This window comes from Rhopilema esculentum, chromosome 11 (genome assembly GCF_057945365.1).
Source record: "Rhopilema esculentum isolate cy_ngs chromosome 11, ASM5794536v1, whole genome shotgun sequence".
Lineage (NCBI taxonomy): Eukaryota > Metazoa > Cnidaria > Scyphozoa > Rhizostomeae > Rhizostomatidae > Rhopilema > Rhopilema esculentum.
This window is the reverse complement of record NC_142825.1, coordinates 11,402,091-11,428,936: the sequence shown is the minus strand read 5'-3', so window position 1 is coordinate 11,428,936 and position 26,846 is coordinate 11,402,091. Positions and strand designations below refer to the sequence as shown.

The following is a 26,846-nucleotide window of genomic DNA, read 5'->3' as shown; positions in this document are numbered from 1 at the left end:
CCCTTTAAGGCCCTGTAAGCCCTCGAAGAGAAAGGATTGCATCCATGTTGTTGTTGTTTCGATTTGCTGTTGTGTTGTTATTGCTTATGTAGCAATCCAACGGGACAGAAAGTCGTCCAATTTTCGAGGTTTTTATCCCCAAAAAATGGGGCTTTTCGACCTTTTATATCTGTTTATATGAAAGTGCATTCATTGTGGCAGATTATGAGAAAGAAAAGCGGAATACATCTATTTGAGGTGGAGAAAAGCAGATTCACGTGAGAACTAAGAAAGGAGTAAATCACATCACGTATAAAAGGAAATCTTAGGAATATGGAGAAAATTCAAAGACTAGTCAGATCTTTAAGGACTGCAAGGGCTGCAGACCTACCAACAGGTGAGTATAAAGTTCAGGCAGTTTTTTTGTAATGATACTATGGAACCCTCATGTATCGGCCGAAATCTCAATGATGTGGACTTGGCTTGCCTTGTAGATATCGAGGGACTTAGGGTGTGAGAACAGATTTCTTTTATGGAAAGCTTAAAGAAGGATTCGCACAGTAAATTTAATCAATCTAAGTTTTTTTGTGAATGTATCCTGTCTGACTATAATTTTTCTAAAACAAAAACACTCACACCCGTTCCGTAGGCTTATCTACCCATCTTAACTTGTCAGTATGAAAACATACCTAACTAATGATCGTTCCTCTCCGCGTACAACTTCCTTACTCCAAAGTTTGAACAAATAACGAATTTTGTATTTGTTATTTCTATTCTATTAATTTCAATCTTATTTCAAGCTGAAATACTGCGAGTCACAGTATAATTTAAAATTGAGAATTGAAACAATAATGTTTTCAATTGTATTCCAGATCCTCAGGCTGCTATCTCGACTCTACTGCCCCTGATTATGAGAAATGACCACAAGTAAGCTTCTTGTTTGATATTTCATAGACATATCCAGTTGAGTCAAAACGGAATTCACATTGGGTGGGGTGAGGGGGTTGGGGGGGGGGGGGGGTGGCATAACTTTAATTTAGATAAGCTTAAAAATATAGTGCCTATTTCACTTTGCTTTAAAGGGCATTTGTTATAGGAGGTATTGAAAAGAGAGGGCTTTTTGAAATTATGTTCCTGCTACTCTTGTGTTTATCAGGAATCCATTTAGCTTTTTAATTATTTCTACTTCTTTAAGTAATTCCCTTCATACAGTTTATTTTAAATTGGTTTCAAAAAGCAAACATTTTAGTAAACTAAAGTACAGATAAAACATGCATTTCTGCTATCGGGCAGCATTTACTGGAATACCCAGATTGTGCAAAACTGGGTATTTTGATCTACAACTGGGTGTATATATTTCCTAGTGTAGAGTTTTTGATCTATGTACTGACGTGCAAAACTCTTCAAAGAGTGTAAGACAAAAACCTTTATTTTAATCAAATATTTGCTTTATTCAAAGCCATTTTCAAGTTTTGTACCACCAAAAGATTGTTTACAGTTTATTTTCTTGTACTTACACAGTGTCTTGTTTTGTTTTGTATCAGTTATGTAAGTAGTTTTGTACTTCAGATTCTATTAATTACGACAGTTCAATTTTTCTGTAATATTGCTCTTTTTTATTCTAGTTTAGTTTAATAGTTTGTTTGTATTGTTAATATATAAAATTTTATGTTGAGAGTATGAAACTGAATTTACCTCTGACTTATTTAAAGCCCTTTGTCTTTATATGCAGCCAGAAATAAGGAGAATCTTGTATCACTTGTATTCTTTAGTTCAAGAATTGAGGTTGTAGTTAAGTTTAAGTAACTTCACAATACAAACTTTGTCTATCATCAATCAATGAATTGTATTAATCTTTCAGAACAGTAGCAGAGCTACTATTGTCATCAGATTTTGATGTGAATTACAGAATAAGAGCTGAGAGGACCCTTCTGCACATAGCAGCAAAGTAAATATATAAAGATTCTTCAAAATTATATTTTTTATAAAAGTAAGCAATTATTTGTTACAGGTTACTATGCTGTAAACTGTGTTGTATATTTTCACAAGATAACTTCTTGGGTTGGGGAGCGTGGATAGGCCCCACACCAAGTTCCAAAGAATAGCTCGAAAAGTAATAAATCCGTTTGTATAGGTTCAAGGCTCCGATTTTCCAAAACAACTATAACTATATACACGATAATGACTATATACACAATAATAAGTAAATTTTTTTCTGTAAGATATTAAATCAGTGATACTAGGCTCACAACTCCCCTTCGAAAACATAAACAAGCATATATTCAAGCATATATTGGTCTATTATAAAAATGTCAATCAGGATTAAAACACTGGTTATAAAAGTCAAGGAGTATTTTAATGATTACACAGTTTCTTGACAAACTGTTCGCTTGTTTCAACCCCATCTTTAAATATCTGGCAATCGGGACAATCTAGCATGGAATACGGTTTTGGCTGGAATTTTTTATGAAATCTGGTCAGCTACCAAGTTTGAGATGGATTTCAGGTTGCTCTTTGGGTTCTTAAGATTGTTCTTAAGCTGACCTATCTTTTAGAAATGATACATTTAGTGCACCTTTTAGGAAGTTTGAGGAGACCAAGTACAAGTGCAGTTTGTACCCCTTTTCACCTTTTTGTGCTAAATGATTGTTTTATCTAATTGTTTTAGTGTTTTATCAGCCCATAATTCTTATGATTTGTTAGATTTGACCATGTATCACCCCATAGTGGTGAATGGATAATTTGACCAGTAGTTTTTAGCGAGTATTTTTAATGTTTTAGTGTTGGTGCATATGACTGTCTCGTCATCTTGATAAAGAAAGATGCTTATGTGGATTGCCAAGATAGATCAGGAGTGACACCATTGCAACTTGCTGCTAGAAATGGGTCAGTTTTTAATATATCTGCCAGTATAATAGAAACTTGTTTTCTACCATACTCTAATGTGTGTTCTAGCAGCACAAACTGGTATATTACAAACTGGTATATTATATGGTAAACTGGTATATTGGTGCCTGCGAGCGAAAAGCTGAGTAAAAATTGTGCATGCAAATAAAATAGGTTGCAACTCATGGTCAGATATTGATAAATTGCGGATCTGCCTTTCTACTGGAGTACTGTGGTTATGCTCAGTGCTGTTACAGTAAGTAACCTTTGTCAAAATCAATACCATGTCATTATTATCATGAACTGAAACTGCATGGAAAATTGAACAGATGGCATAACAATTGCTGAGTGTGATATAAAATAGTGTGTGTCGTAAGAAAGGAAATGAAGTGATCCGGTTTTTGCCAGGCAGTCCAATTGGTATTATTGATTTCATCAAAGAAAGATATCTTCATTAAAGAGGACAATTATTATAACACCTCACATAAAACTAAACAGGCTCTTGGTTGTATTTACATTTACATCTTTTTTCAAAGTGAGGGTTTTTGGAATTCGATGTTCGTTTCGTTACCAAGAGCTGTAAGAATTTTGACATTACACTTCGTTTTTTCATTTCAAAGTTAAAAATCTTTGCCATGAAAGATTCTATTCCAAATAAGTACTGTTGAAGCTTCCCACTCAACATTGTGAATTAAAAGTTCGATACTCAGTTCTTTAGCTTTGAGTTTTTCAGTCTTCTAAGATTTGATCATTTTAGGGATCATTTTGTTCTGGCTAAATTCTTTGGAGGTGTACCTCAAATTCGGGCAAATCTGTCTCAATGAAGCAATAATATTCAGGCAAGATCCTTAGAAGTCCCAATGAACACCTTTTGAAAAATATATGAGATTTTTAGAACAATCGGGTTTTTAAGGATCTTTTGGAGATTTTTCCTGAAAAAAGATATAATTGTCAATTGTGTGTGATATTTTTGCGGAGCTATAGGCCCCTTGAGGGAGTGTGTTTCTTCAGCCTTCTATACGAATAAGTTCTACAATTCATTTCATAATGCTCAGAGAAAAGTATGATTGATTAATTGTGAATGATCAGCGAATAAAGATAATAAAGAAATGTAACTAAATAAAGAGAATAGAGTGATGTCAAGACTGAGACAGGATGGAGCGCGAAAGAGACAAGCATGAAACCTGATATTGGCTATCTAGAATGAAACCGACGCAATTAATTTAGTGATTTTCTGTTATTTGGGTATGATTCTAAAATAAAAATATAAATGGTTGATACAGAGATGCCTGCATAAAATAGGAGAACAAACTTTTGTGCCTGTGAGTGCCGCTCGTGCGCTCGTGCAGATTAATTATGTCTGGTTGCCTCTTGTTGCCTATTCTATTTTGCTGATTTATTGTCTAAACTCATAGAGTGAGAATTTTCCAATTTTTTAGGCATACAAAATGTATTCATAAACTGCTTGAAAGTAAAGCAGATATTGGTATATGCAACAGCGATGGAATGACTGCTGTAAGTTTCAAGTATCTACTGAATTTCATTACATATATTGTATTGGGTTGCAACATCACAGAAAAGTGCAAAAAATTAAACCATATTTTGTACTTTGTTTGTCAAAGCATGTTTTGAATGAATTTGTGATCGTTACTTCATCTTAGTAAGAGCTGAAAAGGAAATTTAACCAGTTTGTAAATTTGATTTTTTAATGGGTTTTTCAGAATATTTCAAGCTATTAAATCTATTTCAGGAGAAACTCATCTTTCTAAAAAAGATTACTGTCCATCAATCTTTTATTTAGTGCTTGATGCCATATTTATGACAGGGTTAGAATAGGACATTTCTAAGTTTGAACTCAAGTTTCATACTTATTAGAATCGCGAGACAAATAAATATGTAAAACTAAGAGATGCAGCTTAGAATGATGTCATTTGTTTACAAGTTTCAAGCCTTTTTGAGGGGGTAATCAAAAATTTCTATTGCTGGTGAGAGATTATGTATGTCATGAAGGAAAAGCATGGAGTGTTGAACAAATGACATTTTTGAAGACACACTTTAATGGATATAGAAGTGTCTTGTACCAGGGTTCTGGGCAGGTTATACAAGAAAACCAATGGTGCTCAGTAGTGAGACTTTGCATGTGTAATTGCTTTTCATTGTTTGTGTTGTTCTCTCTGTCAAAGCTCAATTATTTTTTGGGATTTGGGCAACCATTTGATGTGAGATATTTTCAACAAGATAGGAACACAAATAAGTTGAAAGTAGAGATGCATTGTTTGGCAACTTGTATGTTAATGTGAGCGGTTTCCCTATAACTTTTCAACAATTGGCTTATTTTTGAATAATTTTGCTTTTAGCTGTTGTGTCTTTGAGTTTAACTTTCTCTCTTTTATTGTTTTAAATGCATCTTCACAGCTACATTGGATTGCATCTAATGGAAGAACTGAGCTCCTTAATGCCATTTTGCCATTCATTAACAACATTGATATCAAGGTAACATCAAAGTATATCTTTTTAAGCTCTTAAAATATATTTTTATCAAAGAATGTCCTCATTGATAAGTTATTAATCTGTTTTTAATTCGTATTTTGATTCAATATCTTTGCATCACTCAAAGTTGCAACTACCGAAAAAGCTCTATTAAGCCCTGGCGGGGGGGGGGGGGGGGGCTTATTTTCTTCATGGTCGATTGTGTCAAACGCTCTTTGTAGATATCTATTTATATCATGCCCGTAAACATACTATTTTGTCACTTCGATATGGTAAGCATGTGTCTGTTGAGTTGTAGGGACGAAAGCCAGATTGGTAACGATGGGGAATTTGGTTTTTATTGGGAGGTATTTTTGTATTTGCTCGTGGACATTTTTTCAATTTCTTGAAAAAATCTGCGACAGAAGTGATATTGGTCGATAATCAATAAATTTCACCAATGATTTGTAGGAAATTTACATCTTTGTGACCCATTGCATTTCACCTGATGCATCACAAAACCTTGAGTGCAACAAAATTGGAATAATTTCTGCAGTAAATCTCTAGTTGAAACCAATGTTGTAGTTTTTTAAGCCATCGATTCTTGACAGCTTAAATTGGCAAATTTTTTCGGTATTTTATTGTCACCCCAAATATTTTTCACATTTATTTAGGATGTTAACAGGCAAACGCCTCTGCATCTTGCATGTTTCACAGGGCATAAGTCGGTAAGTCTTTTGTTATTTTATTGTTTATTAATATACATAAGCAGGAACCGCGGAGCGTTGAGAAAAGTAGGGGGTCTAAAAAAGTTGGGGCGGGGGGCGCTAAAACCGTATAAAAAGAGGCTTTACTGGGAGTTTATTACTTAATATTTGGCATTTGTTGCAAAAAGGAGGGGAGCTTAAGCCCCCAAATCCCCTGCTCCACGGTGCCTAATAATTAATTATCCATCATTTGAATTATTGCAAACCCTTTTTTTAATCCAATATAAGCAAAATCTAGACTCCATTATTTGAAGTTGTATTGTTATATTAATTTTAACAACCTTTTATAACATTAAGTTGTAAAATCAAATTATTACAGCCCCTTCTCTGAAACCATGTTCTCTGCATGTTAAATAGAACTTGCTGCAATAACACTTTCAGTTCTTAGTATTGAAAAACTCTCAACCTACTTGAACTATTTGAAATTTAGTTGCAAATAGTTAAGTTAGGGTATTTTTCTCGTTGGCAGACAGTACAAAAACTCATGGAAAATAATGCTGATTTTGAGATAGTTGATGCAAGAGGATACACATCCTTGTTTTATGCCTGCAGGTAGGTTTTTAAACAATTGTATTTTTAGGTTTTCAAAGGTTCTAATCATTGTTTGGTTTTGTAAGTTACATTTAGATCTACAGACGAAACAGGCAAAGGCCATAGGTCCCTCTGTTAATGAAGTTTTCTTTTCAAAGGCACTTCGGAGACCAACGAATTCCGCTGACTATCTAAATTCCCATTGGTTGAACTTTAGCTACAACAGTCTGTTGTTACGTTTTCCAATCGTCTGCACTGAATTTATTCTCGACCATTTCTTATTTTAAACACCCAACCTTTTGTCAACAAAACGAATGACTGACTGGACATGGTTCCTTCACGACTATATAATCGCATTAAAAATGGCCTAAATTTACTCAAGTTCGTGTTATTTTCCGTTAACTACTCAGATACATGGGTAAAGGATGGCAATTAAAGAAATCAAGAAGAATATCAAGTTATTCTAGCTATTGCCAAATCCGCACAGGTCGCGACAGGAAAACCTTTTATTTCTTCCAAACAAACGTCATTCGTCATTCTCAAATTTAGTATTGTCATTCTCAAAATTAAGACCTGTGTTTATGAATTTACGTGCCAGTGTTTTTCTGGCTATGTAGCACGCACAACCCAAAATTCGGGGATAGGATAAAACAACATGTTCCTTCCAACATTAAAAACAAAACTGCCCCTCAAAGAGAATAGCCTCCTCGATCTTGTAGGTCTAAAAACACAGTAAAAACTAGTGACTCTGCCATCGGACAACACCTTTTAGACAACCCAGATTGTGCAAAACTCGTCTTTTTATCTAGCAGTTTTGAAATCGATCTACATACAAACGAAAAAGCCGCTATTGTGTAGACAGAAGGAGACCCTGAAACATCCCTAAGACCCTTAAACAATGAATATCTATGATCGCTAAAATTTCAACATCAGGTATCCTAAGCCCATAGCTGGAGAAAAGTATCGGAACCTGGGAACTGGATTCCCAGAAAATCTTCTGGCTTGGCAGAAAATTTTTAGCAAAACTGGATAATAAAAGCTGTTTTCTGCAATAACAAAATTTTTTCTTGAATTTTCAACAACAGATTGAAATTTCATACAAATGTAAGCTTAATGTCCTCAGACTGTAGAATACATCAAATAAAGAAGTTTCACATTTTTGAAACAATTGATTTTGTTTAATTTTATCACCAAAATATTTATAACTTGGAAGGAACCTTCAGTTACCTTGTCCAGAACCTTTTTTAACAGATAAAGCTGCAGACCTGAAGTAGGTAATTTATATGCTTTGAAGAGTGCTGTTTTGGTTGCTTGATATCAGAGTATGCTTTTGGATCTTAAAAATAAATAACTATGAAAATTATATGCATCCTAAGTTTTCTTCCTGCTAGCAATACAGTACTTGACTTGTTTCTTGATTGAGGTCTTGGCAGACTTGGCAAAGTCTTGAGTCTTGATCGAGATCTTGACAGTTTGGCAAAGTTTTTGATTGGTATTGAAAAACATCCTCCTGCTTTTTCAGATCATATTTGTCCTTTGAATTTTGAAATGTCTCCATTTATTAAAGTAAAAAATCATGTTGACATGTGTACCCATCATATGAAGTAAAGGGCCAAAAAGCTGGTTGATAAGTACAAACAGGTAACCAGATTCACTTCCCTAAAGCTGGCAACTATTACCTTTCCCAGACACCAGTTGATTGTGGAGACCACCATCTATGTTGAAGTTTCTTCCAATTAATAAACATATCCCCATTTGATTCACAAATCACTTTTGCTTTTTTTGCATAGTCAGTCTTTTCCAAAAAATAAAAGATGCAATAAATAGCCATTTTGATATTTTATTAGAAGCGTTCTCTAGAATCAATTAATTAGAATGTTTGTCCGGTTTCCCAGGTTCCCAGAAAGGGAAGTATTTTTTGCAGCTCTGCCTAAGTCACTGTGTCGTGAGGGCATGTGTCGTGAACCTAATTGGCTAGTGCATGTATTAAAGGGCATGTGTCGTGAACCTGATTGGCTAGTGCAATACAATCATTTGTTTTGTTTAGTACGAAGCATGGGATCGAGGATGAATTTTCACGGCAGTAAAGATTCATGAAGCAGAAATGAAAAGTCATGAAACAATGGTATTAAACGCCAAGCGTTTATTGTATTAGCCAACTGTTCACGTGACATATTCCCTTTAAAACGACATCAGACTTATGAATTTAAAATATGTCGTACTGATTAACAACTAAAAATGCTAATCCTTTTTATATATTCTTAAAAAATTTACGGGAACAAACAATTAATTATAAAACGATACCAGCAGGGAGCATAAAAATACATAAGAACCTTACGGCCATGACTTTTAACACAGGAGCAAATATTGAAAAACTAGATACAAAAAAGGAAAATTTCGCATGAGAATGGGGGTTTGTACATCATAGTCGCGAAATCCCCCAACAAGACCACATTAATTTTGATTAAAAGTAAAAAATATATTTAGCAAAATAATTGCCTATATTCGCACAACTTCACTGTGATAATTTTTCTTCTAGCCATGGCCATGCCGATATTGTCAGCTACCTGTTGTCAAAAGGAGCGAAGTTTTCAAAAAATTACGATGACATTTCACCACTGCAAATTGCGCTTGAGGTATTAGAAGTTTATTTGTATATTTTAATACGATCTTTCTTTCATTTTTGTGTAAAAATGTGATTGATCTAGTAATGAACTCAGTTGAAATCAATATTACCGCTTACTTTATCAAATCTCTACTCAAATACAGGATCCTTTTGAAACATCAAGCCATCTGGTAAACCCTGAAAACTCCATACTTTTGCCATTGATTTTCTTGAGTTTCTCAAATCAACAAATTTTCTTGTCTCGTTTTTTAGTTCTATGTAAATATTGAGAAGTTTCACAACTTTCCAAAATGCTTTTAAAGTATAACGGAGAAACGTACCGTGTGATTGTCGTCATGTGATTCTGCTTTCATTGGCATCAAATTTGCCCTCGTCAACACATCAACTTAATGTCGTTGTTCTGTGGTCGTTAAGTTCTATCATAGTATAACGGAACTCTGTGTTTTAAAATATTTTTTCTCTTGAGATGCTTCACTTTATAGCTATTGTCAGGAAGTTTGTTTCCTTTAGCTTTTGTTCAATTTTCCAAAAAAGTACAATATTAGCCTCTCTAACTTCTTGAACTTCTATAAGTCAACAACAGCTGCATAATCATACTTTCTGATTAGGCCATGTCTGTTCGAAGGCACACATGGCATTTTTTGGATTCTAGTCTATATTTTTGGGGGTGGCGTTTCCACACAGCTGAGTGCACCATGTTGAAAACAGTTTGATGATTGAAATTCTTTTAATGCCTTCCAAAATTCCCTGGAACGCTCGTTGCTCAAGTGTTGTTTTGAAAAAAATGAAACGGGCCTGATGATAATAACTGACACTGCACACCAATTCATCCCAAAACAATATTGCTTGAGAGTTATCATAACTTTATGATATGAATCTATTGCACCACATCGAAGCTTTCAATGTGATTATTAAACAATATTTATTGCAGGAAGAAGATGGGTTGTTATTTACCTTCATGTTTTTGTAGTACACAAAGGCTTTTGCCGGGGTTTGACTGAATTTTAAGTGCCAATAGTTATTTGTTTTGGCGTAAATTTGGTGGATAAATATTCACTTTGAATTGGGATGAAAAGTGTTGAAATTAAGCATCACAGAGAAAGCATTTTTCCGTCAGATAATAAATACACCTCGATGCTCACCTGTTTAATTCTTTCTGTCGTCATATTCTTTAAGGATTATTAGAAAAAATACTTTCAATAATACTCACATTTTTCCGCTTTTTGCACCATCTTGAGATTTTGTAAAACGAATTCACCTGCTTTTTTTTCTCTACTTGTTTTTTAGAATGGGCATAAAGAAGTTTGTTTTGTCCTGATAGATTGGAGAAACAGCTTACTGGAAAATCTTTTGATTCTCGCCCAAGATTGCTCGATTCCAGAAGAGAAGGTTGTTTAATTTTTCCACATGTTTATTACGATTTATTTCAGTTCTTCCGGCTTTAGTGAGAGTAAAATTTGCATGCTTGCCATTAAATTTTTTGGAGTTGAGATTGAACCGTTTAGCCTAAAACTTATTTTGCATATTTGCAATTAATTGGGTTTAGTTTGACTGTAATCACTAGTCTATTTCGAGAAAATAATTTTTGAAAGAAAATTTCAAATGCTAAATCGCACAACCATTGTCTTTGTTTCTTACATATTATTTCAAATAATTTATTTGGATTTTCCTTTTTCATTAAACTGTTCGTACTATTTCCATTGATGTTACTTGGAAAAGAGAGGGCAAAACAGAGGACAGAGGAAAAATGGGTCATCCCCATTTTTCTGTTAGCACTTTTCTATTCTCCTTTTAATTGACAGGGATAATGGTATTATTTCAAAAGTGAATTCTGTGACCGAATCGCACGTGTTTGAATTTTGTGTGAGCATAAGCTACACCAACATGAAATTATTCAAATTTAGCGATTTGATTTGCAAAAGTTTTACTAAGATCAATTTGTACTTGCAGTTTAATCTCTTCTAAGCTAACAAAATAACAAATATGGAAACTATAAGTTAATAAAACAGGATTTTTATCTAAGGTTTTGATATGAATAGGAAGCGTAAAAATCTTGTTTGAAGTGACATGCAGTACGTGATATTTTATTGTAGGCCTTGAGTGCATTGAGATACATCGCCGGTATGAAAGAAGAATTTCACCGGGCCATTCTTATACGCTTAGCAGATCGCTCAAGGGTGGCTGGTCTCGAACTCCTGAGTGCCTCAAGTGACTACGACAAAACGCAGACAGCCTTTTTTAAACCCCTTTCTCTGCTATGCAACATGAGCTTGCTTTCGCCGGAAGATTTGCTAGAAAGGCCGAGGTTAGGCTCAAATAGTATCACTGCAAGGTCACGATTGCGAACTTTGACTGGAGGTGCCCCGCAGAACTCGCAGCAGTTTAAGCCGCCCGCGGGAGAGATTCAAGAAACTCTAAGTAGTCTATGGAGCTCACTTGAAAATTGGTTCATATTAATCAAGGATGAAATTCGTCGAGCTCCAACTTCGGGTTCTGCCAAAGAGAACCAGGGGGCGGAATCCGCGATTCCTAAAGAATGTGACGATGTCGATTCAGAAACTCGTTTTATTGCAAGTGAGCTAGTCCGGTCCAATCCAATTAATATATCAGTCCGGCCCAGGAGTACTGCAAGTATTGAAAGCATTTTACTCAGTCAACCCGCACTTGAATTCAACATGGCACGGCAAAGCGGAGACCTGAATTCTAGCCGAGGACTTCACCGTGATTTAAGTTTAAGGTTAATGCAAAGATCTATCAGTTCAAATCAGCCACGAGACCCAGGCTCATTGGTATTAGCTCCGGAAACCAGATTCATTGATAATGACACTGCGGATGAGGCTCCTGCGCACGCTAACATTGGGCTAAATATCAGTGAAGACGCAATGCTTAGTCCCGTTGATGAGAATGAGACTCCTGCAACTGAGAATGTTGTTAGTACTGTGGCTGACAGCCATACGCAGGACGAGAGCCTGCCATCTTATAATGACAATGCTAGGCCATTGGAAGAAAGAGATGCCAGTTTGAATATCTCTGATAATGAAAATCCCACCAATAATACACGGCCTCGTCGCCTAGTTAGAAGATCTATCTCATACACTAATGCTGTTGTTGGAGAAAGCCAATCGCTGGATGGCCCGGATATAGAACGTCAATTCCTACAGCAATTAAGCAGGGAAGCATCGATTGAAGATCATTCCACGGGACATATTGACAGATTTCTGGTCCCGCATTATTCCGGTGCAGTTGATACTAAGTTTGCATCGACTGGAGCTCAGAGTGATAAGAGTGATGAAAGAGTGAACATGATTGAGAGATTTGCTGATCGTTTATGCGCGGTGGTGCATGGATACCACTTGGCAAGTTTCAACTGTCCTTACTGGGAGTCAGCTAGGTATGATTTGCTTAACTTTTTCCATGATCGATGACAGCAAGCTTTATAACTATTGAAACATTTGGCAAAAGAGCACTTTTAAAAAGCAAACATTTTTATGGCATGCTTTTTGTCCAACACACATTCAGAGTATAAATTGTAAAGATATTCTCTGTACTCTGAATAGTGTTTAGTTGAAAGTTTATACGCTTAATAGTGCTGGACAAAAACTTAACTGTGTCTCAAAAAGGTTGCTTTTTCAATGTCATTTCAAAATTTTGTAGCGCCTAAGAGTAAACTCTATGTAGCCTTGTCTGCGATTCACAATTTTATAAGATTTTTCGTAGGCTTCTTGGATTTCTAGCTCAACAAATACACCTTCAATTGCATCAACTTCACTCTTTCCAAAAGGAACGGTTTAAAATCTTCACAATAGGATTTTAGTTAGAAGTACTGTGAAATTCAACTCATAGAATGGGTTTTATACGAAGTAGTTGGATTCACAAATTGTACTTTAGAGACACAGTCCTGTTCGGAGGACTTGTTTTAGTAACAAAATCCAATGTTTGTTAAAAAAGAATGCACCATTAAATAAATCGTTTTGAAATGTATTCTTTTATTACAGGAAGTCTCAAATTCGGAAATCAGGATTCCAGGAATTTATTGAACGAAATGAGGAAGTTCTTCAGCTGTTTGTTGCAAGGTATTAACCGACTTCCTGTTTGCTCCATGTTTACACTGATCTTCTTTTTACATTTTTTTCAATATAGCTAGCTTTTTGTATCAATATTTCTGAGGATTTTCCTGGGGTCGTCATTGGATGTCTTCTCTCGTTGAATGTTATTATCTTTAAGACAAACAATGATTGATTAAATCCAGATTTGAATCTGTAGAGAACCGCCTCGCTTTACGATCTGTTGCATGTAGCATAGGGCTCAAATCTTGATTGGCTCAGAGGCGAGAGAGGTCACGTGATTTAGCGCAAGCTCTCAGCCAATCAAGATTTGAGCCCTATGCTGTTGCATGTAGTGATGTTTCTACAGAATCAAAGGCCAGTCAATGCTCTTGACACTATTAGTACTACCACTCAAATTTCTTTTTCTGTTCAAGATTGTCCTGAAACCTATATTTTTGTCCCACAGAAAGCCGAAGTTGATATTTGATCATTTTCAATTTGTTTTGGATAGTCCGCTACTGCTTCAACGCTATCTTCCCGTTATACATAAACAGGTAATATTCTATAAAATACAGTTTTCGGAAGTGTTTTTATTGCAAAGGGTTCCGTTATGGTAGCCAGTTTGTTTTATCTGTTCTCAGCAGATTTGTATCACAAATATAGAATAAAGCTGCCTTTCACATGACTTGAATCATTATACTTCTTATCTCCACTGCTCCAGTCGGTGCATTTGGGCTTTATAATCAAAGCCCGACCCAAATAGAACGTGGCACTTTTGCAACCAGCGAAAGATAGAATTCTAGACCAAAGTTGCCGGTTCCAGATTGATATGCGAAAGTGTTACAATTTTGCAAAGAGTCCCAGGCTGCCCTGGCGCTCTCAAGAGTTTATGAATGTTACATTAACAATTCACGTAATATCAATTTCAGCTTATGTCTGAAAAATTCAGAAACTTAAATCGAAGAGCTAACCAAGACTGTGATTCTTTACAGCCATTTACGGAGCGACTAGACTGGTTTTATGAAAACTTGCACAATGACCAGAATCCAACGCAAGTCCCGTTCGATGAAAAATCTTTGATAACAGTGACTAGAGGTGAGTGCCTCAATGTTCCCTTCCCGAAACAGTCCTTTTGATTTTTGAAAAAGATAAACTCTTTGAAATACATTCAGTGCTACCGCAAAGTGCCTTTCGTGCGTTTAAGCACAGACTATTTCAGTATTATCTGAAAGACTTTTCAGTATTATCTAGAGCAAGATACCTCTTTGCTTGAATATGTATAAATAAATGTATTCTATAAAATGTGTAGATGATAGTATATTAACTCAAAGAAAACACTTTTGTAAGACGTTCTGCTTTCGCTTCATTAGTAATAACCTGACTACAGTCAAATCAGAGGAGTCTACTTGTGAACCCAAATTACAATAGAACAATGCTAGTAATTTAGTTAGCCTAGCCCTGACCAGATTTATGCACCTCTTAAAAGCAACTAACGGTGGCACGGGAAACTTTTCTTGTGCTCTTCTCGACCAGTGAACAAGGCATGGTGTTTCCTGGCAATGTTCCCCAAACCATTAAGTGCCCGATGGTATGTTGTCACGAGGGGAACCCGGTCAGCCCTCCCTTCATTGGCCTTCCTATTTGCTGCATTTTACAGATGAGTCTCCCTAGCTAGCCTATGTACCCTATCTATTTGTTGATTTTTAAAGACTCTTCATACCCTCTATCCTTAAGCCACGCAGCGAGTTTACCTATATGTTCCTTAAACTGGCGTAAATTTAATTGTGTCGTGGCTACTGTTGAGATGGTAAATGAATAACCTCAACCTACCCTCCCAGTGTGTTCAGACGAAGAAAATAGCATCGATGAATCTCATCCCGACACGGGGCTTTTTGGCGAAAGTATCCATCAACCTCTCTTCTAACCTAGTCATAAAAAGATTGGCACAGGCCTATAGAACTTGTCATTAGATTCATAATAATTATTTTCCATTACTAACGATGCGAGCCCAGCCAATGTATCATTAGCCACGTCTGGATTTTCCCGTCTATCCAGCGCCCCCATTACGGCCTCTAAACCTTCCCCATGTGGAATGCTAGGATAGAGTCCCAAAACATCAACAGTGCACAGAATTGCCCCCTCTGGTACAGTTCTTATTTTTTACTATCCTGAAAAAAAAATGGTTAGTATCCTCAACAATAAGACCTACTTTGGCTAACCAACGGGTAGAGGCGGTAATCTCAATATTCCAAAACATTTTAAGTTAGTGTACCACAGTTTGAATTGACTGGACGCCCCTTAACATTACCAAGACCCTTGTTGATCTTAGGCAATAAATAGAATCAACCTAACTTTGGATTTTTCTGCTTCTAAATAGCCAGCCACTTCTTCTAACGCCGTGTCCACCTCCCTTATGTCTTTAAACTTATCATTAATAAGTTACGCCGGTTCCGGCTCCCATAAATAAATACGTATGTATTCATAGTAATGATAAATATAATAAGATACATTATATACATATAAATATATGTATTTATATAGCATAGAGTTGGAGAAAATAAAACTACATGTTTTATCTCTACAAGCCTGTTTCGTGAGTAGCTCACTCTTCAGGAGATGTTTTATTTTCTCCAACTCTATGCTATATTACGCCCTACGTGCAAATGTATTGGGCACTGTGCTACGGAACTATCAACAGACAAATTTATATATATATTTATATGTATATATTTATATTAAATAATAAGTAGCTGCCCTCTTAGAAACCTCTGACCTCTTATTTTTACTTTCTACAAGAGCCTCTTAGAAATCTCTGGAGGCATAACCTCCTATTGCTTCCTAGCTCTAATTACCCACTTGATACGCACACGTCTAGCAAGCTATCCTGTCTGTGTCTCTTATGTCTTAGGATTATTTCCTATTTCTCTCCAGGATTTGTCTATTCATTTATGTATATAAAGCCCGTATATTTCATTTTCATTCCAGATGCATTGCTGCTTAGCAGTTGTGATAAACTGCTGGAAAGGGAAAGTGATGTCTTGAAGCGAAATTTGGCTGTGAGATTTGAAGGTGAAGCAGGAATGGTGAGTGACAGTTATTTTTTACAGTGCCCTATGGAAATTTGATTTGGTCCTTCAATACACACTTGACTGTTACACGGAGCTTAGCTCTATGTCAAAATATTGACACAGGTTGTTCTTCAGTTTTTGCCACTTGTGCTGCTATTGATGACAAATAATTTTTAAACAATCTTTTGGTGGTATAAAACTTAATAGTGGCATTGAAAAAAGCAAACATTTGAGTATACTGAAGCTTTTCGTCTGACACTCTTCATAGTATAAAACGTCAGAACATAGACTGTTGAGGTTGCCCAATCAGTGCCCCTTGCCTATTGAGAATGTTACCAATGGAATCCTAAGGTGAAAACGAACTCCTTTTCGAAAACGAACACAATAGCGATTTTTTCGTGCTTATGTAGATAGATTCCAAAACTGCTAGCCTTCTTAATTTGAAGTGAAGCGTTTAAAGTATTGGAAAGCTTTCTTTACTGAAGATAACTTTATTTGATGAAATCGATACGAAAAATCCTCGAATAAATCCTCGAATAAGCCCCCACGCTCGAAAAAGCCCCCCCCCCCTCGAATAAGGCCCCACCTAAAAATCATTTTTGCAGATAAGCCCTCGGGAGTTTATTCAAGGATTTACGGAAAGACTGCTTGAATAACCCAAATAGCCCTTAGATAAAAACTTGATCATTTAATTGTCTTTCTTATGTACTGATCAGTTTATATCACTCACAACAATAATTATTTGTTACGTTTTACATGCATTCAGGGGCGTAGCTTGCGTGGGCGTAGGGTATGCGACAACCCAAAGACATCATGAGATGGTTGTTGGTCAGTTGGTCCACAAAATCCTTAGTAAAATCGCTGGTTTGTAGGTTGAATGGCACTAAAATTTTTTATCTAGATGTCTTATTCGGGAGATTTTGCTTTTGAATAAGACGCTTTCAGTAAGTATTCATCAATGGGTTATAAAAGATGAAATAAAAAAGACGTACAAATAAGAGTGACGTATGTTATTTACACGTCTTTTTTATTTCGTTTTTTAAAACCCATGGATGAATATTTATATAAGTTCGCAACATTTTTGATCGGCAATCACATTGAGGGGGTTAGAAATTTTGATCGAGGGTGAGTTGAAAATTGAGATGTCCAACTGGAACCGCTGGAACGTTAGAAAGAAATAATTGGTGGAAATTATAAAGAGCCAGTAGAAGTATTATTTCAGCCCATATGGATCTAAAGTTTCTTGGATGTAGAGGGCGAAAGGGAAACAAGTAACGATGAGCTGGATACTTTATTTGTTGATGACGAAGGAAAACATAAACTGGAAATTGATATGTATTGGATGTAAAGTAAAACTAAAATAGTATCAAGGAAAATGCTTCTTGCTTTTTTGAAATTGCATTGGTGAAAAACAAGAATTTAAAGCGTTTGAAAATTTCGGTAAGAAAAAACTCGGTGGCATTAATTTAAGTTGGTGTAACAGTACTGAGTGGAACTTAGTAGAAAGGATAATTCGTAATCTATCAATATCTGACCATATGTTGCTCCCTTTTTTACTTGCAGGCACATTTTTTACTCAGCTTTCCGCTCGCAGGCACAAATTTTATTAATGAGTCCTGGCTGTTCTCTTTGGGGAAGCGTTTTGTATCTAATGCTGGAAGGGCGTTTTTTGTTTTGTAAACAATGCGCGGATTGACAGCGAAGAAACTATTTGTAATGGCTTGTTTAATCTGACTTTCAAATCGCAAGGAACTTTTACCGATCCAGGGTAGTTTTAGATAAACCGGGCATATTTGCGGACCAAATTTTACTTCGGCCGAGAAACTTGCGATTTTCTCCTTAATGTAAACCGTAATGACATCCTTTGGATAGCCGTTCTCCAAATAAAGCTTTTTTAGTTGTTCAAGTTCAGATTTGATTTTAGACTGGAAAAAAACATTAGTGCCCTATGCTTAAGCGCGATGAGGCTGCTTTTCCTTTGTTTTGGGCAAAACGAACTCCATCGAGTGTATATCTCCGAAAATGTGGGTTTACGGTATACACTTGTAAGAAATCCAGTGTTAGACTTTAAAACCAAAATATCTAGAAAGTGCAGGGAACTTTTTTCTTCCTGTTCAAATATCAACTGTAGGGCTGGGTGAAGGCCATTAAGAGCGGTGCTAATTCTTAAATGTTCACTTTCGCGACAAAGTAAAGAAACAAAGATGCCGGAATCATTAGCTCCAAGTTTAATGTAATAACTAACCATGGACTTAAAGACCTAAATTCGAGGGAGTGAGCCATTGCTAGAGAAAGGGGCAATGGTTTTGTATCATTTTTCATTACAAACCAAATCTCAACAAACGTGATTTCGCTGGAACTGACATATATATCAACGAATAGACATTTTATCGTTTCGTTAAGTATACCATGGTTCAGCAGACACCGAAATTCAACACTTGACAAAAAACTTTTCATAAAAACGACAATTTCCATTTTATATTATTTATGATTATGAACTTTCAACCCAGGGTTACTTCGTGTAACGTCTGTCTAGAAGATATGCTATACATTGTTATAAAAATGATTGTCCTTAGGTACTAAATACTACATTGAATGTGTACATTTTCCCAGACCCAGTGCACGAATTTGATACCGGACTTTTAGAGAGTTCCGGACAAAAAATCCATTAAAATGGCAGGCTCTACATCGAATGTGTACATTTTCCCAGACCCAGTGCACGAATTTGATACCGGACTTTTAGAGAGTTCCGGACAAAAAATCCATTAAAATGACAGGCTAAGACTACCGTTTGATTACAACTCTTGGTTATAGAAGCGTTCCTTTGTAAACAGTTAACGTTCCGAACAGTATTTGCTCAATTCCTAATTGATGCCAGCAACAGATGAATCAGACTATGGCAATCTACCTAGTATATCTATAGGTTTGAAGCAAAAGAGGAAACAGATCTATTTTAAGTAAAAAGCAAAGTGCGATCACACTCTATAAATGTATCAACCCTGTAGCCACTTGGGTGACCACTTGATGAATTTGGTGACCACTTTGGCTTTCTGTGATTCCTGCTCTTGCCTGTAATAAAGGTGACTCTTCACACTTGCGTCACTGATCAACGCAATTTAAATGATCCTTTTTGTTCTAGGGAGAGGGTGTTGTTCGAGAATGGCTTGATCTTCTCTTCAAGGAAGTCCTCAATCCAGATTATGCGTTGTTTACACTTTCAGCAGATGGTTTGTAAAATAGTTTGCTTTCCCCTGGTTATCATCGGTTAAATTCGAGAATTTTTTCAATGTTTTTTAGAAAGTTAGTTTACTAGTTCGGCCTCTAACCATCCACAAAGGTTGAGATATTGATTATTTTATAGGATATGTAGAATTCACCGTACAGAAATTTCTCTCCTCTTTTCCTTGGTATTACCATTCGCAGAAAACCCTACAACCTTTTGGTTCTGCATTGGCCGAGTGTTCATAAATGAGTATTGAAAAATTTCTTTTTTTGTCACTAGGGAGTACATTCCAGCCAAACAGTAACTCTGCAGTCAATTCGGATCATCTGAATTACTTTTGCTTTGCTGGGAGAATGATGGGCCTAGCCATGTACCATAAGAGACTGATAAGTGCAAGTTTTACGAGATCATTTTACAAGCACATTCTTGGTACAGTAACTTTTTATCGCTTTATTTATACCTGTAACCACAGTTTCTTCCCCTTTGTAGATTCTTGTTTGAATCTCAGTCCAGTGTAATTTAAGGCAGTGGTTTTGCCGAGATCTGAGCTAACGAAGTTCTTGTACGTCTTAAAGTATTTCCTAAACTGAAAACTGATTGATCAAAGTACATATATAAAATGCCCACAAGATATTCGAATAAGTTTAAAATTGGATCCTAATGGCAATTTTTAATTTCTTTCTTCAGGGATACCAGTTGATTATAAAGATGTAGCATCAATGGATCCGGATTACGCGAAAAATCTCCAGGTATGCATCATCCTCATCGTTTGGATCACCATCATCGATTATAATCTATGATAATAAATTATCATAAATTATCATTTTCATCATCATAATCATCATTATTATTCCTCTTACCGTCATATTTGTCAATGTAGTCGTATTCCAAGGTTAATAAAAAGGGAGTGCATGGAAAAGAGACTTGTTTTGAACCACCTTTGAACCACTTTTGAACCACGATAGCTTTTATATTACTTTCTTCTATAATACTACCAAGCCTTCACTTACCGTAAAATCCCTATTAAGCCCCCTCTCTATTAGGTCCCGCTCTTAAATAAGCCCCGTTTATCAAGCAAAAACTTAAAATAAACCCCCTATTTATTAAGCCCCCCCCCCCTCTTTAGTCTTCATGTCAAACGAAGAAAACATGCGCATTTAGTAGGTCTCTTGACGGTTGTGGTGATGATATGATCATGTGCATTAAATACGGCCCATGCAAAGACATACTTGTGCGCCTAATAAGTGAATCGAAATTTTTTCAAAGATGCCCCAGGGTTATCAATTGATCTGGTAATTCTGATGAAGGTGAGGACTTTATAATTGATTAATTAGACTTTCGAAGCTGCTAGTGAAGTTTTCTGAGAACATTTGTGTGACATTTTTATATAAAAAAAAGACAATGGCATTTTCAAAACATTTTTACTTCAAATTTTTGATAAGCCCCCATCTCTAATAAGCCCCCTCTCTAATAAGCCCCCTCTCTATTAAGCCTCCTCTAGGACTAAAATAATAAATAAGCTCCCCGGGATGAATAGAGCTTTTGCGGTATACCATCACTTGAATATAATTTTTCATCGTTTTTTAATTAAAATTTACCTTGATTTTCTTAGTGGATCTTGGACAACGATATTTCTAATCTTGGCCTTGACCTGACTTTTGCTGTTGAAACAAAGGAATTTGGTCAAGTCAAGCTGGAGCCCCTTAAACCTGGTGGCTGTGACATCTTGGTAACAGATCAGAATAAGGTAATGATAGTCAATGAAGTCTCTAAAATGAAATGTAGAAATTGAAATGAGTCTGCCGACTTCTCGATTAGGCCTGCACTCTGTTCTCCGAAACTTTGATTATTGGTTTTGCACGGTCTTGTTAAGGGTTTATTATTGAAAATTTGATAAAGGTCTGATTGGGGGTCAGTCTGGGTATTTCGGCATCGTTGACGTAGCAGTTAAAGCCCTACCTCCTTCTTTAAGTCAATATACTTGTTTGCCACGCTGCTTCCATGGATTTCTTGTGTTTATCGACACAAGCGACAACACGACCTTCAAAACTGCTTTAAAATCTGTTTGAATCTTACTTGAAATGCGATTTGATTGTAATTTTTCTTTCTATGATCAGAAAAATTAACAATAAATGAGAGAAATTTTCGCTATTACTATCATAAGGGTTAAAAAATAGTTATCTAGGAGACGGGAAACATGGGTTGTTTATTGGTAGCCTGTTACTACCCATGTCTCCCATTTCAATAGGGATTCCGATATCGTTCCAACAAAGTTTGATTTTTTCTCATTATGTAGTCGTAAGCTGTAGGAAGGCTTTCATTTCATTTATTTTCAGATATTCATCTACGGGGAAGGCACCTCTTCAGAGGTGCTCGTTGTCCTATAGAGCCCCTCCTATAGAATTAAATTGATCAAATTGAAATCGAGCTATATAATCAATAAAGATTACAACTATTTTATGGTAAAAACCTACTTACAATCTAAATTCCTATTTACAATGTGCTAATATTTCGAAAGAAAAGCATGCACTGAATTGTTTTTTAAAACAGCCTAGAGTTGTTGCCTGCTTAGACTCATCCGAGAGGCTCCTCCACAGCTTGGCTCCCTTATCTTTGCTTCACCGCACTTTGCTCATTTTGACAACGACTGCCTTCAGAGTTTCTATCAAAACGTTTATAAAATAAATATTGTTTAATTCTAGGAGGAGTATGTCCAACTTGCCGCAGACATGAAAATGACCAAGGCAATTAAGCCGCAGATTTACAGTTTCTTAGAAGGGTTTCACGAGTTCATCCCACATTCACTTGTGGCATTGTTCAATGAATGTGAGCTGGTGAGATGTTTTGCATTTTCTCAAAAGTTTCACTGAACAGATCCTACTTATTGAGTTTATTCGATAGAATATCGTATCCATAGCGCTGAGACACGTAAGAAAGTACGACCCAAACATACTATCAGCCGACTTCACACGTTCTCGCATTGCATTGACTCTTTTTTAGCATCTTTTTGACAAATCAGAATGGGCTGAAATATGGCTGGCATCGAAAACCGTGTCGTACCTATATGGTGTGCAGAACTACTAAAAGCTCACTTCTGAAACAAACTTGCCTAAAAATACTGTTGAGCAAGCTCCCATCAATACCTACATTTTGAAATGAACTTTTCCGGAGTTTTTAGAGGACTTTGTAATTTTATTTGAATGCAATTTCAGTCTTACCTACAGCTACAATCATGGCCAAAAGGTCCCTGGACTAGAGAACAACAATTTCTATAGCAGCAGGGTTTTTTTTTACTCCAATGGTGATACCCAAAACGTCCTCCTCCTAAGCCAGTGATAGGTGATATCTAGAAAATGGAATGACTCTGGGTTAGATACCAATTATTCTGTGGGGATGGGGAAAGTTTTTCTGAAAACCCCTTTAATTTTGCTAATCAGTGCAATAGCCTATGACCAAGACTATAGATATCTCCCATTACTTTCCTTCTTCAGTAGAGCCCTATTCAAATAGGATACTTTCGCGAGAACCTAATCAACCATTGCCACTTCTTCACTTTTAGGAACTGATTCTCTCAGGTGTTCAAGAGATTGACTTCGAGGACTGGAAAAACAATACATTGTATCAAGCAGGCTATGATGCAGGGTCACAACAAGTTAAAGTGCGAAAGTTAATTCAGTCATATTGTCTCTTTGCCCATATTGTATTGTCTTTTTCCCAAAGCATACTCAGTCCCAATTTGTAACCCCAAAAGTTGTTGACAAAACATAAAACTTGCTTTCTACGATGTAGAATGATAAATAATTGCAAATTTTGCATGGAACGTGATCTTAAGTACAAATTGAATAGCTTTTTTAAAACCATGATGAGTATCTCGTCCCACTTTCCCATCAGCACAGGTGGCTTTAATTTTCCAGTGGCGCGGGCTCAGTAAAAATTTGATACATGACCTGCCCTTCTGACAAATTATGAAAAATTTCAACCGTCTCAATTACTGTCTACTTCCATTTATAATTCTATTTTTCTCTGTTTAATATCTAGTGGTTTTGGGAAACAGTGGAAGATTTTGATCAACAAGAACGATCCCTGTTGTTACAGTTTGTCACTGGAAGGTAAAACAGTTTCGTTACTTTAGCTAGTGTTATTTCCCTGCAACTTACCCATGTTTCCTTAAAAGCTGATGTTTACAGTTTCTCTGGGATTACCTTAGGTTTCTCTGATTCACCACAGTCTTTCGTATTTCAGCTTTCGTAGTTCACCGTTGTTTACCGTAGTTAACCAAAGTCTTGATCGTGTGATATGATAGATGACAATGATCAATGAACGCAAATCAAATCAAGAGGTACATTTTCATACAAACTATACATAAATATTTTCTTTTCTAGCTCTCGGGTCCCATGGGGTGGCTTTGCAAGTCTTATTGGAGCATCAGGTCCACAAAAGTTCACCATCTCGTCGACCGCATCTTTGGATAACGTTTTGCCGTCTGCAAGTACATGGTATGACATACTCTTTGTTTCAAAATTTGCATATTTCAGAATTAGTTGAATTGACAATATAGGCCTTAGGTTATTCCACACCTCAAAGCCTTACTGACCTTTAGCGTGTATTTATGTCGTTGAAGAGAAGTCCTTGAAATTCGTCTTTGATACCATTTGAAATGTCGAATATAGAATAGAATATACAAAGTACACTTGCTTTACTCATACTCATTACCCATACTCAAATAGAACCCTTTCTGGATCTTTCTTGCCTTAAAGAAATGTGGTCTAAAGTAGGTAAAACTAAACTGCTTACAAACCAAAGTTCAGAGAAACTGAGAGGACATCAATGAAATATTTGTTCTTGAATTTTGTATTCGTACTAGACAGTCTGAAAGAACAAATTGTTTTAATCCGTTACATTGTTTGTGTTACGAAAATTCTAATTATTATTTCTCATAAAGCCACCACTTACCCGCTTTATGGTAATTACACACATCACACCAGTTCAATATGTGAAACATTTCCAAGCTGTAGATTCCAAATACATGATTTGTCCGTATTAGCTTGCTCCCTGAAAAGCCGTTTACCTTCGATTTGCACTGTAGCTGTAGAATTTTTGACAACAGAATGAGGCAGAATAGATGAAATATTCAACGACAGAAAACCATTGAAACCATATATCGCAACCTCACAACATGCATGATTCCAAATTTCTTCCTCTGCACATAAACAAGTCACGTTTTAACAAATATGTGCATAAAATTTGGCTTGCAATTGCTGCCAAAGTTGTATGTGGGCTTGAAGTTTTCCATTTGGAGTTTTCAGACGATTTACGTTTTTCATCAATGTTTGAAATGATGTCAATAACTACACCAAGTATCCTGGACTTCAACACAGGAATAGTTGAAGCCTGGCTGGGCTGTTTAGGCCTAATTTAAGGTTTTTTAGTGTCCGTGGAGATCGAATTCATCGCTAACTTTCTTCAAGAACCCTTGAATTTTAAATTCAGCTTTAGTTTGCACTGCCTGTTCTAAAAAGATTACCTATTCTGACTTGCATTAAATACAATTAGAACTAGCTACCTGTCCTTGAACCTAATAGGTCAAGATGACTATATCTTGCAACTAAATTACCAATGAAATAAAAATTCTGACTTACAACCAAAATTATGTTTGTACAAATGTGATAGAAAATTAAATAATCTGTGACAAACTTCGATTATCGATGGTTTTTCAACTTTCCTTTCTGGGGTGCAAGCTGTTGTTTTGTTTTCTCCCCTCTATTTGATCACCATTTATCATTTGCTGGTTTTAATGCTACCACAGTGAAGAATTTGTTATAAACTTTTGACGCTTTTGCAACATGGAGGACACATCTGAACTCTCCGTTGCTATTGATTTATTTTTTCTAAATGTTTTGATATCCAAACCTTCAGAAGCCCAGCTGGTATTCGTAACATTGGAATTCCTGTATCTACATTATCGACAGTCTAAAACATTAGAGAACAAGAACCTCATCATGATGAACAAGCAGAATTCTGCATCTAGAATTGTTCTGCATCTAGAATTGTTCTGCATCTAGAATTGTTCTGCATCTAGAATTGTTCTGCATCTAGAATTGTTCTGCATCTAGAATTGTTCTGCATCTAGAATTGTTGTCATTGATTTTCAGTTTCAACCTCCTTAAACTACCGGAGTATAGCAGCAAAGAGGATCTGGTTGAAAAGCTGAAGACTGCTCTAAAACATGGTGTATCGGGCTTTGAGTTCGCTTGAAGTCATACGTTTGTGCCAAAAGCCTATTTTTTATTGGGTTTTCTATTTATATATATTCTGGGTTACAATTGAAACCAAGACTACAAGGAATTTGTATTTATTTAACTTGATTGTATTTGAATTTTTATAAATCAGGAAGCAGTGCTTCGTCATTTGTTTTGTAAATGTTTCAAAGAAAATTATATTTGATGCGTTGAGTTTCAATAATGAGAAATATAACACCTACAGCTCTGCTTGAAAGATATTCTACGTATATTCTGGCGTAGTGTTGGACTGTAATTATACTGTGATCTACGAAACAGCCCATATTGATAACCCTAATATCACAGAAATTGATGAAATAACATATGCCCCATAGGACCTGTCTCTTGTAATATAGATAAATGTGAATGTTCTCAGTCGAAAATGCGATTTTCGATTGCTATTTGTCCCTCATACTATATTGCTTCATATTAGTAAGGGCGGCGCTAAACTGAATGCAGCGTTAAAAGGGGCGTTCAAGGCTGAAAATAAGTCAAGGAAATGAACGAAAAACAAAGAAAGTCAGAAAAATACATCGAAAATTGAGCTCTGAATTTAAGTGGATATTTTTTGAAGGCAGACAAGTCGCCTACTGTGGCTCAATTTACTCTGTTATAAAACTTTAAGGGTTGTGATTGTTTCTGACACTGACTGACAACAGTTTCATTTGTGGAAATAAAAGGTCTTGTAGTTGGAGATATTCTTTAAATAAGCAAACATAGAAGATAAAGATTTAATTTCTCAAGAAAAACTTCTTCACTGCAAAATCTCGTTCTTATTACCTTTTTTTACACTAAAAGAGTTGTGCCTGGCAGTGATAGAGAGTTGTTTGCTTCGTGGAAAGGGGACTTTCTGAACGTGGCGATATTCCTTCGAAAAGCAAGTCTATAGACTTGAAAGAAATCTTGTCTTTTCATTCAAATTTTTCAACCAAAAACCTCACTCAATTTTTTAACAAAAACCTCGTAATAAGTA

General features: G+C 36.0%; 1 protein-coding gene across 1 annotated transcript; it reads left to right on the top strand.

Annotated features, from left to right (window-relative positions):
* The first annotated feature begins 82 nt into the window (after nt 1-82).
* Nucleotides 83-26,039, top strand: LOC135693305 (E3 ubiquitin-protein ligase HACE1). Its single transcript, XM_065211744.2, has 24 exons — nt 83-376; nt 852-906; nt 1,841-1,927; nt 2,761-2,865; nt 4,305-4,380; nt 5,281-5,358; nt 6,009-6,062; nt 6,571-6,653; nt 9,172-9,268; nt 10,546-10,647; nt 11,352-12,649; nt 13,254-13,331; nt 13,771-13,858; nt 14,297-14,399; nt 16,290-16,387; nt 19,512-19,599; nt 19,875-20,024; nt 20,283-20,344; nt 21,208-21,342; nt 22,298-22,429; nt 23,155-23,253; nt 23,634-23,704; nt 23,978-24,091; nt 25,748-26,039. Exons 1-24 carry the CDS (start codon nt 313-315, stop codon nt 25,848-25,850), a joined length of 3,420 nt encoding a protein of 1,139 aa, XP_065067816.2. The 5' UTR covers nt 83-312; the 3' UTR covers nt 25,851-26,039.
* The last annotated feature ends 807 nt before the right edge of the window (nt 26,040-26,846 follow it).

Bases quoted from the DNA above. Each gene is read 5' to 3' on its own strand.
- LOC135693305 (XM_065211744.2), top strand. From the start codon at position 313: ATGGAGAAAATTCAAAGACTAGTCAGATCTTTAAGGACTGCAAGGGCT. The intron at 14,400-16,289 runs GTGAGTGCCTCA...TTTTCATTCCAG, and splicing joins TTTGATAACAGTGACTAGAG to ATGCATTGCTGCTTAGCAGT. The intron at 21,343-22,297 runs GTAATGATAGTC...GTTTAATTCTAG, and splicing joins TGGTAACAGATCAGAATAAG to GAGGAGTATGTCCAACTTGC.